The sequence below is a fragment of the Colius striatus genome, chromosome 2, assembly GCF_028858725.1.
Source record: "Colius striatus isolate bColStr4 chromosome 2, bColStr4.1.hap1, whole genome shotgun sequence".
NCBI classification, from domain to species: Eukaryota; Metazoa; Chordata; class Aves; order Coliiformes; family Coliidae; genus Colius; species Colius striatus.
The window spans coordinates 19892848-19908191 of record NC_084760.1 but is presented as its reverse complement, the minus strand read 5'-3'; the positions used below and the strand labels follow the sequence as shown (position 1 = coordinate 19908191).

General features: G+C 35.7%; 1 protein-coding gene across 1 annotated transcript in view; it reads right to left on the bottom strand.

The window, feature by feature from the left end:
* Window positions 1-504: 504 nt before the first annotated feature.
* Window positions 505-15344, bottom strand: part of LGSN (lengsin, lens protein with glutamine synthetase domain) — a 59613-nt gene continuing 44773 nt past the window's right edge. Inside the window, exons 2-4 of the mRNA XM_061990985.1 lie at window positions 12583-13567; window positions 3795-3973; window positions 505-1710 (exon numbers count right to left, since the gene is read on the bottom strand). Of these exons, the coding sequence (XP_061846969.1) occupies window positions 505-1710; window positions 3795-3973; window positions 12583-13567 (2370 nt within the window). The remainder of the gene's footprint in view (window positions 1711-3794; window positions 3974-12582; window positions 13568-15344) is intronic.

Genomic DNA, 15344 nt, shown 5'->3' with positions numbered 1-15344 from the left:
CCTTTGTCTCTCTCCCTACAACCATTCTAGCCTAAGCTTTAAATTAAATTCAGATTCTTCTGGTTTAGTAACCATTTAGCTACTGAATAGGTTAGGAGGAATTCCATAACCATGCTGAACAAGAACTCCCTTCCTTTCTTAGTTCTTCTGTCTTCCTCGCACACACACACATCCCGTTATCCCTACTTTCTGCACATTATATAGTCCCATTACAGTTGTACAATTACTCTTCTTCGTTTCACCTTTTTTCTTCCTTTCCCAGCTCACTTAAATATAAAAAACCCTCCATACCTGTTTTTTTAAAGACCATTCATGTTATTTCATGAGTATCGGCTTTGCACTGTCCTGAGTGTTCACAGACAATAAAATATAATCAAGATGTACTATATATAGAGGGGTAAAAAGTCCCAAAGCATTGAAAACATCTTAAAATATATTACTAATTTCAATATGCTTAGCCATCCAGTGCATACACTTACACATCACTATGAAAGAGTGCTCCTTTTAAATAAAATACCCCAAGCACTTATTCCTTTCGCTATCCATTTCTTCAGTTTCTAACTCATAGCGTTTCATGGCAATAAAATATCGGACAAAAGTTTCACCTAGTGCTTCCCTTATGCACGAATCTTTCTCTAGTGCAACAAGAGCATCTTCCAGTTTCAGAGGCACTGATGAATGTTTCAGATCAGAAGTGTCATTCTCCTCTTGGAGCATTTCATCATCATCATATCTAAGTCCTCTCTTTACTCCATCTAGACCTGCAGCAATAGTAGCAGCAAGAACCAGGTAGGGATTAGCTGTAGCGGAACTTAATTTATTCTCTATGTGAGTGCCTTTTCCACCATGACATTTGACATTAAAGGCACAACTGTTATCATTATATGCCCATTTTGCATTTACAGTCTCTTTTGATTCTTTACTGTATTTTGAATAAGGCTTACGGCAGCTGGTGGTAGGAGCCATCAAGCAGCTGATAGCTGCTGTGTGTGCCAAGAGACCCGATAACCAATTTTTTCCAACATCTGAGAGCTCCTCAACTCCATAACCAGCAGAAAACAAATTTTTCTGGCCATTCAGATCCCATAGGCTATGTGACAGAGCCCCTGAATTGTAGAATCCTGATTCTGAGAAAAAGCTAGCCACATAATTATACTTCTTAGCCACCTCTTTAATGCCTGTTCTAAATGTGAAGGCACTGTCAGCAGCATCTATGCCAAATGCTGGATGAAAAGTGATCTCCATTTGCCCAGGTCCAGTGGAAGAAGAAAAGCTTTCAATGTTGGCACCAGCATAATACATTCCTTCAACAAGTTCCTGAATGAAAGTCTGGTCATGGTTATTTAGTATTGTGGCTGCAGGAAAGGATATTGTCTTCGAATTTACAACCTCAGTAATGCCATAAATACAAAATTCATAAGTGAAGGCAGAGTGCAGAGAAAAGCCATTGTCCTGAAGCTGGCTCAGCTGTTTCTTGGCAATGTGCCTCGGTGAGGTCATTAATGGGTTGCCCAGCACAGTGAAGGAATCACATATCACTCTTGCAGTCTGCTCAGTCCAGGGTAGTATTCGAAACGTTGATAAATCGGGGTTCAGAATTATGTCACAGTTAAAATTGGTTGCATTTATGTAATCTAATTCATTATCTTTGGGATTCAGCGTCAGCTCAAGGTAACTTCTGGGCATGGCAACACCATTAATCGCTTTCTCCTAAACACAGAGCAGAATGACAGATTACTGAATGAAAGTGGTTTTGTGTGTGTAAAATATATATAAATCAGATTATCAATAAGATAATCCGTAGTGTTTTTCCTAAAATGCAGTGATTACTGAAGTGGAAAGCAACAGCTAGTTAATATGCAGTTATGAAACAGAACATTCTTATACAAGATTGATATGAAAACCCTGACATCAAATATCTCAATAACTATTACATTTTCATAAAAGACTGAAAAAGTGTTCAGCATTTATCTTGCATGGTCTTTATAGAATTATGGACATCACTAGTTAGATGAAAACTTTACAAGTCAAATTTCTATCTATAATTGTTCTATTATTCCACATCTTCTGAGCACTTCCTCTATATAGATTCAAGTAATCACTTAAGACTCATGGCAATACAATTTCAGACTGTTACTGCTCATAGCACATACTTTGTTCTTTTTCAGATACAAATTTTAAGTGAAAATTCTCACTTTCTGGACTTAATAAATTTAGGAGTAAAATGTAAAGAAGAATTGCCAAGTGAGAAATTATTCTATGTTTTTATTCTCACCTTCTATGTAACAAGCAAGATAAACTCATAATTATACTTTCCTCTCCATTTGAACATAGAGCTTCATTTTATGCAAATGAAATGCAGATTAGACCTCAAGGAGGATCATCTGCCTTCAAACAAGCACCTTTACAACTTACTTTGTGTTCAAAACTTCAGCTGATGAAAATTGCAATTATGCTGAGTTCTATCAAGTTAAATTTGGCTCACATTTATATCTTACTTTCATTCTTCTAAGGGAAAGGAATACCATCTGAGTGAGCAGAGGAGACAGAACAAACTGAGAAAGGGGCAAGCTCTGAGGCTTGAGAAAAAAACAAGAAAAAACCATCCGAATGGAAAATACTTCAAATTGCATACAGTGGCTTGTCTGAAAATAAATAAAAACACATCTGCTTTCTCTTAACTAGGTGGCAGTTCAGTAGAAGCAATTCTCCCTGTAGTACTACTTCTCCCTTTTCCAACTCTCCTACCAACCAAAAATGGGAGAAAAAAAATACTCAGTTGCTCTGTATATATACATGCCTGTGTGTGTATATATACACATCTTTTTTAGTGTCCAAAAATTTAGACTGTCATGCAAATCTCCAATTTGTTCAGATGGCAAGTAAGGTAAACATAAAAGTTGCCTTTGAACATGCTGATCTAGACATTTGCAATTTGACATAACTAAAATAGAAGTTGCAAGTAACCTACCATCCCTTACAAGAATTAAAATGACTGAGAGAAGGTTTATTTTTATAAAAAACAAATGACATCAGAAAGAACAAAATGTATCTAGATGACAGAGCTGCAGGTTAGCAAAATCTGACAGAGAAATAACAAAAACATGGCTTAGGCTTTAGAAGAGGTTTGAAATAAAAGCACACTATATCTTTTCATGTTCATATCTTTTTTTGTAATCACTCAATAAAGCTTAAAATATTCGTAGTGATATGTGAGTGAAAACATAATGTAGTTATGCACATGAAGTATCACAGAAGTAATATATTGAAAAGGTTGATCAGTAAAGGATAGACACAGCAAGGATTGCTTCCTAATATGGTTCTTATTTCCTGAATTATTAATTCTGCAAATATTACTATTAAGTAATCATGCAACCCAGTAATAATTTCTTCTGTGATTGATGCCACAAAATTCTACATAAATAAAGGGATTTTCATTTAGGCATTTTCTTTCTTTCAGTGTTTACTTCTTTCTTTTTTCAATTTACTGTTGCTCAGTAAAAAGAAAACTTTATAGTATATGAACCTGAAAAGACAATTCTCAGGGAAAAGATTATTAGGAGTTCAAAGAACTGAAATTACTAGACTTATGTATTTAGATCACTACTTGAGGGGAAAAAAGGAATAGAGGATTACAAAGATGATAAAATTCCAGATCCTTTCGGAACATCAACAAATGAAGAGAATAGAAAAATTGGTCTTAGTTTGAGTTTCTGCTTGCACTGTAAAAACAATATAAATTAAGGACAAGGCCATTAAAACACAAAGCTACAGCTAGAAACCAAAAAACTTACATGAAAAAAGCGAGAAGGAATATTCTTTGATCTTGACACACCATGGAGATCTATTGATTCAAATCTGACAAACTGTACGTTGTCCCTGGCCATCTGTTGCTCAATAAATTCAATATGAGAGAAGAGGTGAAGGAGAGTTGGAATTCCAAGGCCGTTTACATCAAGCTCTCTGCTGGATGCTGTAAGTGAAAAGGAATGCTCGCGTCAAACAAAAATATGAATTCTGGAATCCAGGCCGCTCTTGTAAGTGCAAGAGTGGGAAACTGACATGGAGTGTGAAAATAAAAAATATGAGAAAGATATGGATCAGGAAACATTTTTGCAAATGATCACTTCTACTTTTTTTCCCCCTGATGGCCTGTATAATATCCCCGATTTTTTTTTTAATAGTCTATAACTTTTTTTCAAGTTGATGAGAGGACACGGGGGAATAGCATGGGAAAGCCAGGAACTCCTAAGAGACTCCCCAGCTAGGTTGTGAGGTGTTTTAAACGAGCAAATATAGCAGCTGGATACCTATTTTCCACTGAAAACTGGTAGAATTCAGATGCTGTATTTTTTCAATGTGCATAGATACAGAAACATGATTGAAAAGGTACTTGTCTTCTACTAAGCCTTTCTCAAGATCTTCTGAGGAGGATTACAGTCTTCACCACAGGGTGCAGACATTCAAGGGAAGTTTTATGCATTTATGCATTTGTTGTTATAGAGTTGTCTTCTTATCTGTATTACAGCAGCTTTAGGATTGTATAGACTTCTGGACATGATAGCAGTAACATCTGAGTATAACTGCTGTAATGAAGCAAAGAGCTAGGCACAATAACTTCCACTTGATCTCAGCCTGTTTTTCTTTTCACTATCTATATGTCATTATCATACAAGTTAAGCTAACAAGATCAAGGGTAAAATTGGACATTATGACATGAAAAAAATATGAAAAAGTAATCAGGCTTCTCAGAGGCTTTGAATATTACCAAAGCATCCTCCAGTTTCAGATGGCAAGGAGGTGCAGATGTTAAGTATTAACAGTGCCCCTTGAGGAATGACAAGTGAAAACACAGGACAAAAATTTAAGTGAATATCAGTGTCTACAGAAAAATAGAATAAAAATTGATGAGGTAGATGCAAGAAAAAAAAAATTTTGACACATCCACTTCTCATGAGATCTTTCCCTTTGCTCTGCTTCAGTTGTAAGCTGCTTATGGAGACAGGCTTTTTTCCTCTGACTTCCTATACACACTAGGGTACTACATCCTTCAAAAGATTGGTGTTAAATATGGAAGCCCAGTATTAATAATTTGTGTAACACTCACTCTGTTACAGATGCTGTCAAATCACAAACAGGGAGAATATGTAAACTGACCTTGTTTTGTGTATGTCACACAGATAATGGTTATTTGAATATCGCTCTGGTCACTTTGTAATGTTATTTTACAACATAACTATTTACTGCCAGTTAGCAGATTTGACCTTTTTACAAACTGGACCATCAATGGAATGTTTATTAACAGTTAATAAACTGTGGCTATTTATTAGATTAATATAATTTTTTTAACGATTCTGAAAATCTTCGTACAGATTGCAGCAAGTAGCATTTTCCTCAACTCTAGGGACAGAAACCTGAGGGTCTTGACTTTGAAAATGTGTAGAATATGGGATTTAGCACTATGTTTACAGTTTCCTGTACAAAGATGGTAGATATTTCCTGTCTAATAACCATCATATGAAGATGTTATGTCTTCATATTACTCAAAGTTTGACTGGCAATCTTTAACATTAGATTAATGACATTTTTTTTTCTGTAAATATTGTGAATATTTCTATAATTTCCTGAAACACTGCCTGTTAAATTTGCAACAAACATTTTTCAGGTAAAAAAGACATAATTCATGAAAAACAATAACTTTAACTCTGACTCAACTGATTATCTAAATCAGTATCCCTAAGAGATATAACATATAAAGACAATAGCTAATAAAAACATAAATATGATACTCATTCATATTAATGATGTATGAATTGATTGTAAAAGTAAAGTGACAAATATATTTAATTTAAACATATAACAAAGTTAAATTTTTAGGTTTTATATATACATGTTGTCTTCAAGATAAAATTATTTGAATGCCTAAATACTCAACTAAAAACCATAGTCTGAAATAACATAAATTAACAGAAAATTCCTACCAAATAATAGTTTTATAGAACATTAAGCCGGGAAAAATAATTAACTGAAGAAGCAACAAATATTCTTCTCCAGTTGAACTTATGATTAATGATAGATCTTTTTAAATGAAGAAACTAAAATTTTTATATTGATCTAAAATAAGTCTAAAATGAGGCTATACACCAGCCTAGACAGCCCACTAGTCAAAAGACAGATACTTATTCATTTACAAGAGCCTTTATCTATTAGAATCAATAGAAACACTCCCACAGTTTTCATATACTTTTTAGAGGCAGTTCATCATTAATATCATTTGCAGATTATCTTTCCCCCTGAAATAATAAGTTTCTGTGAATTGCATGATAGATTAAAAATAAATCATCATGAAAATATCTGACTGATTTTGGAAATATGAAAGAGGATTTGTTTTGCTGATAATATTTAGTAAATAACTACTAATAGTACTTACTTTTCTACAAATATATTTTCTTGGTAGCCAGTAAGTAAATCACTGGCAAACTAACCCCATGATGACTAAAGTTTGGAAAGGTATAGTAGGGAACTGAGTACTCTTTCCCAGTTTGTACAGTCATTATCCAGAGCATTCATGACCGGAAGTAAGGCAGCTAATAAATATTAGACAGATACAACTGATTTAGATATGCAGTTCAAAAGTCTTACATTCATGAACACAATCTTCCCTCACAAGAGTGTAACTGTTTCCCTAGTAGCCTGAATCTCTAGAAATTATGGCATTTTCATGTCAGAAAATCCACTTCTGGAAACACGTATGCAAATTTCACAAGATGCTTAGATTTTTGGTTCAGATTTTGATTCAGGTTTTCATTTCAAATATCAAATATAAATCCAGGCCAGTCATCTTTCTTAAAGCAAAATGGTTCCAACAGAACTTCAGATACTGGTATCAGATCAGTAGTTCACAGAAAAACACTTAATGTTTGTTTTTCTGTGGTTCTATCTGCCTTTTACATTAAAGTTACCACTGAGAAACAATTAGTATTACTTATGTTTCTTTTACAACTAGTAGAAAATATGTACAAATAGAAACAAATTATCTTCACATATTTAAAAAATATTAAGAATGTAAATCCCAAATATTACCAAAAATCTAAAAATAATACCAATTATATTCTTCGTATTGTTTCTAGTGGAAGAGTGGTGCTGTTCTTAGATTATTCACATTGAAATTGTTCAGATTGCTGAGGGCTGCTGCTATCAGGCTAGGGCAAATAGTTTACATCAGTTTTATCTTTTCAGCAACAGAAAAGTATCATGGCAGAAGAAAATGCACACATCCCAGATCAATTTGTCATTATCTGCTTGTTCAAAGAAATCCTGTCCCATGGTCCCTTATTAAATCATACCACAGCTAAAACAAACAATTTCTCAGCTCTATAAGAGGTGACCATGTCAAACTGAAGAAACAAAAAGAGCATGCTTCACTTTGCCAGGGGACTTGACAATGACAGAGACAGGCTGACCTAACAAATATTGTAATATTGGAAACTTCTCACTGAGAAACACAACCACCAATGTAAGATAAAGCAAAAATAGCAGACACTAGCAGGTAGACTCCAGATACAAATCATGCACTGGAGAAAGACATGTTTCCCTCAGTCCTCCCCCAAACTCTTCCTGTCACTTCCTCTCCTCACCATTTCTTCAAACTGTTCGATATTGATACTTTCAAGATCTTTTCCATATATTTCTTTGTCTCATGATAGTCTATATTTATTTTTTATCTTAACTGTGAAGCAAGCTTTTTTCCTGATGTGGCTATAGAAAAGCTAAGCACTTTATTGTGAGTTTTATAGCTAATTTAAAGACCAACAAACAGTTTTATTCATGCAGGAATTATTCTTTCCAAACTGTATGACAACATGACACAGCTTCTCAGGGAACCTACATCATCAAGAATAAAATATAAAATAAGACTTTATTTCTCAATAGATAAAAGATAAAATAAATCACCTATATTTTATTGTATTCCAGAGTGTTTTATAAAAATGATTCTTCTGTATTGAATGAGATGATTATCAAAGCTTTATAGAAAAGTTAGAAAACATTCCACCCAGGCAAGAGGATTTGAAAACAAAATATGCAGTTGTCTGAGAAAAAAATTAAGATTAGCAGTAGCCACTAGAACCACCTAACTAATAATCCTAAACGTGATGGATCTAGAATGGCATGTCTTTCTTTGAACTCAAACAGAAAATTAAGATTTAAGGAGAAATCACTGAGCAAAGTTGCATGAACTAAGACATACAATATTGCAAACTAGATAGCCTCTTCTGATCTAAAAATGTTTGACCTGATTTAAACCAAAAAAAAGTGAGAATGAGTGAGAGCACACATTAAATGGGAATCAAGGTTATTTAAGGAAGAAAAGATCTTGTGCTGTATTGAAGATATGGACTAAACTCTTCAGTACTCTTCAGTATGTTCTAGAAGGAGAGAAAGCTGGCAGAGAGATCAACTAGAGAATATATTTCATTTATTTTAGATCTAAACTAACAGTTTTGACAACTTTTCACTATTATCAGAAAGAAACTAAGCAACTCCAATGGGCAGAAAGAATTACTGGCTGGATTTACTTCTTTCTCTCACAGAGTCACAGGATAATTAGCTTACTACAGGTAATAGAGACAAGTGAGTTGGATCTTGCCCAAAAGCAAACAAAATGGATAAGAAATACAGGATGGTGCATTTTTAGTTTATATAGATTGTCTGAACATTGTTAGTTCATATAGATTGAGGAGAAAAATCAAAAAACATACAGAGTCACAGAGCAGGAAGTTTTCAGCTATCTGTAGGAAAGCTGAAGGACTTAAGGGTTTTGGTTTGCTTTGAAGAAAAATAGCTGCTCTTAGAGCTTGTGAGGTTAAAAAAAAACCCAACAAGTTGTATATGTCTCAGTTCAGAGAGAAAAGGAAAGAAAAGGGCAGGAGATAGGATGGTTTGTTCAATCGAATATAAGGGCAATCAAGAAAGTTTAGAAAGAAGTTGAGCTTCAGCCCTGCTATATTCAAGTTGAGTTAAAAATGTAGGAAAACAAAACTTAGAAAAATTCTATTGAACTGCACATAGGACACAAGGAAGGAACACAAAGGAACAGTATGACTTCGGGTTTTCACTTTCAGAAAGATGCAAAAAAAAAGCTTAGGTAAAATAATAGACTACAAGCAAAAAATAGAGTTCCAAGTAATCCCCAAAGTCAGATGCAGTTATTCTGCAGGAATGACTGCAGAGGTAGTGAATATGAACTCTCTGGAGAAGGACCTTATGTATATCTCCTGTGTCCATTTATATCCCTTGATTGTCCCCTTACAGCTCCCAAAGAATCTCTGTTTCTGTTTCCTCACTACTGACTAGATTTACTGAGCAAAATCAGTGGACACAGTCATATCTCTTCTAGATAAGCACAGGATAGTGAAACCACAGGAGAAGTGAAAATTTTGATAGAGGAATGAGGTGTATCACGATGCTTGGAAACTTCACATTGCTCAGATAATCCTCTCTGTCTAACAGAGTATAAATACTCTGAACAGTATGCAGAGCAGCATGTGGTAAGATCTCAGTACATACTATGAAATGTTACATACATGAAATTTCATCTGAAATATTACTGTTTGGAAACCTCCTGCTTGGTCTCCCAAGAACGCAGGCACTTAAACAGCTTAATAAGCACCTGATTATTAATGACTACAAAATTATCATTTATAGATAATTATGCAAATAAAATGCAGTCAGTATATTTATCTAATAGCTACACGTGCTCATTTTTATCTTTCCATGGTGATGAATTAGATTCAAAGAGCTTTAGCTCCAGTTTCACTGATGCTGATCAAGTACTATTTTTCATACTCACCAACATATCTTGCATGTCTGCCTCTTTTATGTTTTTTCCCATGCCCAAGCACTTCTTTTACAATAGAACAATAGACAAAATACACGTGTAGAAGTATTTTTACAATTTCCAATCATAATTTTGGAAAAAAAAATATATGTATTTACAATCTAGAACATAAGAGGTTCCAAAGAAACATAAGGAAAAGCTTCTTCCCTGTGTGACAGAACACTGGAACAGGCTGCCCAGATGGGTTGTGGAGTCTCCTTCTCTAGGGACATTCCAAACCCACCTGGAGAGGTTCCTGTGCAGCCTACTCTAGGTGGTCCTGCTCTGGCAGGAGGGCTGGACTAGATGACATGTCAAGGTCCCTTCCAACCTTTAAGATTCTCTGATTTTAGAGAGATGTTAACCACGTAACTAGCATGACTGTATTTCAGTCTTCAGAACGACACTGAATTACACTCAATACACAGAATTACACTCAGCTATATGTCTTAGCCTTTCTACTGCTGATCTCTAGAGATTGACCCTTAGCTGTGTACTTTATAATAAAGTATATTCCTACTTTGGCCGTTTGTCAATACTGAATAGATTTGAAAGTTCAAGTATTGCAAAACTTGCAAAACACATGAATTGCATTTCAGATCTACTCAGTGTCAAGATAGCTTTAGGTCAAAGGCTTCAAGCACTTCAGTAAGTAAAATATTTAAAATAATATTTTAGTCATGAAAATAAAATATTTAGGATTTTATCATCTCAATCTTAATAAATTATCACTGGCAGCAATTAAACACTATTTAAGAAAGGCTCATTAAACAGTACAGAGCTCTATCCAAAACTTCTCTTCAGTGAAGTTATTGAATATATACCACAAAAATTAAATTTCAAATACATACATTTCTTATTCAGTAGAAATTATTTCTGTGCATTCCATTTACTAGTAGAAACACACATGGAGTCCTGTTGGGGTAAAGTCAAACAGAATCCAAATCTCATGAGATTTCAAAACTTTTATGTTTGGATGTTTCTCCATCCTTTTTCTGCAGCTTCCCTTCATAGTTAGTTCTCATCTATAGTTCTCTTGCAGTCATTATTATTAACAATAATCCAGAGTAGAGTTAACTTCAGGTAGCTTTAGGCATTTAAGAGTTAGGCAAATAATCGAAACTAATCATCACGGGACTTCTTCCCCACTGAGCGAAAAGTAATGGGCAACTCCAGAAGTCAATTTCTCATCACTTCCTATTACTTCTTTTAAGGCAAAATGTCTGTCTTTCTCTAGGTAATAAACTTGGATTAGCCACTTCACTTTAAGTGGTTAAAATCAGGTTGAAATCTCCCACTGGAATCTACAATTACTCTCATCAGTTCCCTCTGGTTTGCAAATGGTGTTATGACAAAGAATGAGTATTTCTATACTTTGAAATATATCTGCTGGTTTTGCAGGCAGTGAGAAAACAGTAGCAATCTAAATTTGACAATGCATTTTGCTAGCCTTTCAGTAATGTGAAAAACAATGTAATCTGGAGAGGGAACAGCATCAATTGTAGGCTGAGAAACAAACCTCTAACCTCTTTATTCTAACAGACATGAATAGAGAGTGGTTAAAAGACTAAATATCTTCTCAAAGCTTTATATTTCTCATGCAATGTCCTGAGTTAACACTGATAATGTTCATAGATATCTTGTTCAGACTTGTTCAAATTCAGTAACACAATATATCTACTGAGAAAATCCTCTGTGGCTAAAAACACTTGATACATTCAAATTGTCTGTTTTTAGACTCCATATAACAATATCTCTACCATCTCAAAGGAGACTTTCAAAAAACCAGAATAACTTAATACTGTTGTAAAAATTTAATTGCTTCTGTTGTGTTTTATTACACAGCTAATGATGGGCAAAGGATTTTATCAATGAAGAAAAGGGATTCATATTTCTTGTGTCAGTGTGATGTCAAAGGGTAAGATATCTATCCTGAAAAGCTGATAATATGATCCAAGGCTGATGTTCCTGGAACTTCATTATTCTGGTATCTATTCAACTGGTAAATTGTTGTGTGTGTGCTTCCTGGAATAGACACAAACAATGAACTTCTTAAGCCCATTACATTATCATAGGTAATAGTAACTTTCAGTTTGCTCATCCAGCTAGCCTGGAAGTATAGCTTTTACAGTTTCAAAGAGACCACAGCCTATTAGTAGCAATTAATTTGCATTATAAACACTTCCAAAACAGACTTATTGAGCAGAGTGAAGATAAGTGGAAGTTCTCTGCCTCATTTACTTTTCTTCATCTATAGTTTATGTGAGATGTTTTGCATTCCAATCCTCTCACGGGATAGATAATTGAAATCATCCCTACATGGTAGCAATTTGCACTGCTAGAAATGTTAACTAAAAGGTAATTTTAAGAAGTCCAGGTACCATCAGAGCTTGGCCAACTCTAATAGACCCTTGGGAAATGTTGCCTGCACTCTGTTTAAATGTGGAAATATTTCAGTTTTAGTGAAAAAGACATGACCACTTGTGCGTGGCAGTTTTCGGCAGGCAGCTGGGCTTCATAAATGCCTTCCTTAAAGCATCACAGATGTAGGGAACAACTTCTGTACCATTCCAGTCACACAGAAACCACAGGTGTCAATTCTCTCATACACTAACTGTAATTAAAGTTTGCAGCAAAACAAAATCCCACAAAACAACAGGAGCATTTTATTTACATGACAGTAGGTGATATTTAAGTATTCTTACCATTGTGGTTTGCAGAGGAGTCAAATTGAATCTCGGGAGTTGTGCTTTCTGCATGTGTAGAAGCTGATGATATTCCTAGAATAAGTTGATCCATGTCACATCCTGCTGGTTGCTGTTGATCAGACCCAGCACAGCTGAGGACCAGGAGAGATTTGCTCTGCTGCTCCACTCCCTCCTTGTGGAAACTGTGGGACTTCCGATTCTGCTCTCCAAAATGGTGACTAAAAGTCTCAAAGAGTCGGCCCTGCTTGTCAGCTCTTTTCTCCCAAGGTTTCACATTTTTCTGAGAAAAAGTGCCACCTGCCATGCCACTGTAATTGGGCCCATGAGCAGACAGAGGACCTTCACTCAACAGGTTTGTCAACTCTTGTAGCCTTCGTTTAGAAACGTCGGGTGCCCCTGTGAAGGACTCTCTAGTACTGCTTCCTTTTGTGGTTATAGTACTGCACATGGAGCCTGTCTTTGTCACATGAAATTTAACATCTTCTTCCATCCTATCCCTTTCTTCCTGCTTACTCTCTGCCTTCTTACCCTCCTCTCCTCTGCTTGCTGACTCTGCGCACCAAGCTTTCCCTGCACTTCTTGCAGGCTGCACACCCATGGGTTGCTGCGTTTTAGCTGGTATATCTATTTCCTCATGCACTTTCCCTATTATTTTTTTTCCAGGATCAGTGTTTTCCTGGATATCTTCTGTTGCTCCAGACATATCTTCTTTCACATCACTGCCAGAACGGGAACTGTCAGAACTTCCTCTCTCCTCTTGTTCTGGAGGAAAGTTAGTCAGGTTTTTCAGAGATTGAGGTTCTGAGCAGCCAGTGGTTTCTTGAAGGTGAGTAGTATCTGGGATTTTTGAGGTGTGAGACAGATCCATCTTCTCATTTTCTAAAGGAGGAACATATTTTGTAGGACCTCTAACTCCCTTTTTCTTTCTCAAACCACATATATTGTTGCCATCAACTTCATCATTGTCACTTTCAGATGTGTTCTGCAACCAGCAATAAAATACACAACCAAATAATATACATGAATAAAACAGAATATGGCAATGGAGTACTATCACCAGCTGCATGTACCCTGTGTTACTTGCATTACTTCTTGTTGATGGCAGCCTCTCTGGACACTTACTGACCCTCAAATTCTGCTATTTTTATTTTTTCAGTTCTCACTGAATTTTATTTTTCTCACGTGTTAGAACAAAATTCTTGAAAATGCCTTCATGATACAGTTTTTCAGCAGATTTACTGGATTAAAATATAAAACATTGTAGACTATATGACATTTGTCAAAATGTGCCTTTTGAATATTAAAAAAATATATTAATACTTAACATTTAAGCATATTCCTGCTTATATTAAAGACATTTGAGTTTTAAAAGGAAACTTATTGTCATAAAACACAGAACTCTGGCAATCCTTATAGGTATGAGGAGTGAAACCTGAAAATAAACAGCTTTTAAATTAATTTCAGGATCTAATTTGACCAGGGCAGTGGTCAAAAGGACAAACCCATATTTGGATGTACAAACAGAAAAGAGCCAGAAGATGGTGTTTACCTTTATATATGGCACTGCTATGAATTATATTGAGTGTTGTGAGCAGAGTTTTAAATGGATGTAGACATGTAAAGAAGGGACAAAAAAAGATATACAAAAATTAACCTGATTGTGATTATCCCAAAGAATATCAAGAAGTATCTGCATCATTGCCCCTCCTAATTTTAACCATCCTAACACAATTGCAATTAATCTGATGGTGACAGGGAAAATGATAAGAAATCAAAATCAGATACAATCAAATTCAAAAACAGTAGAGGTTTTAATATTGTGGATGGGTAATTATTTCACAGTCTACCAAGGTAGAGATTAAATTGTCTCACAATGTCTTTAAAAAGACTCCATAATACAGTTTAATCAAAATATAAATCACATCATAGGTGATGACAAACTGCTATATTGCTTGTGAACACCTACTACTCAAGCATGTATTTAAAAATCAGAAACTTAACCAACAGCCTTTGGTTTCATAAAATCAAAGAATGGTAGGGGTTGGAAGGGACCTTTAGAGATCATTGAGTCCAAACCCTCTGAAGAAGCAGCTCCACCTAGATCAGGTCGCATAGGAACATGTTCAGGCGGGTCTTGAAGACCTCCAAGGAAGGAAACTCCACAACCCCTCTGAGTAGCTTGTGCCACTGCTCCCTCACCCTCACAGTAAAATAGTTTTTTCTTATATTTAAGTGGAACTTTTTGTGTTCCAGCTTCATCCCATTACACCTTGTCCTGTTACTAGCTACTATAAAAAAAAAAAGGGATGTCCCAGCCTCCTGACATCCACCCTTTAGATATTTATAAATGTTAATAAGATCTCCCCTCAGTCTCCTCTTCTCCAGACTAAACAGCCCCAGTTCCCGCAGCCTTTCCTCATATGAAAGATGTTCCATTCCCCTGATCATCTTGGTGGCCCTGCATCGGACTCTCTCCAGCACTTCCCTGTCCCTTTTGAGCTGAGGAGCCCAGAACTGGACACAGTACTACAGATGAGGACTCACCAGGGCAGAGTAGAGAGGGAGAAGAACCTGCTGGACACACTTTTCTTGATGCATCCCAGGATGCCATTGGCCTTCTTGGCCACGAGGGCATATTGCTGGTTAGTTTATTATCAATCAGGACTCTCAGGTCTCTCTCCACAGAGCTGCTCTCCAGCAGGTCAGTCCCCAGCCTGTATTGGTGCATGGGGTTATTCCTTCCCAGGTGCATGACTCTG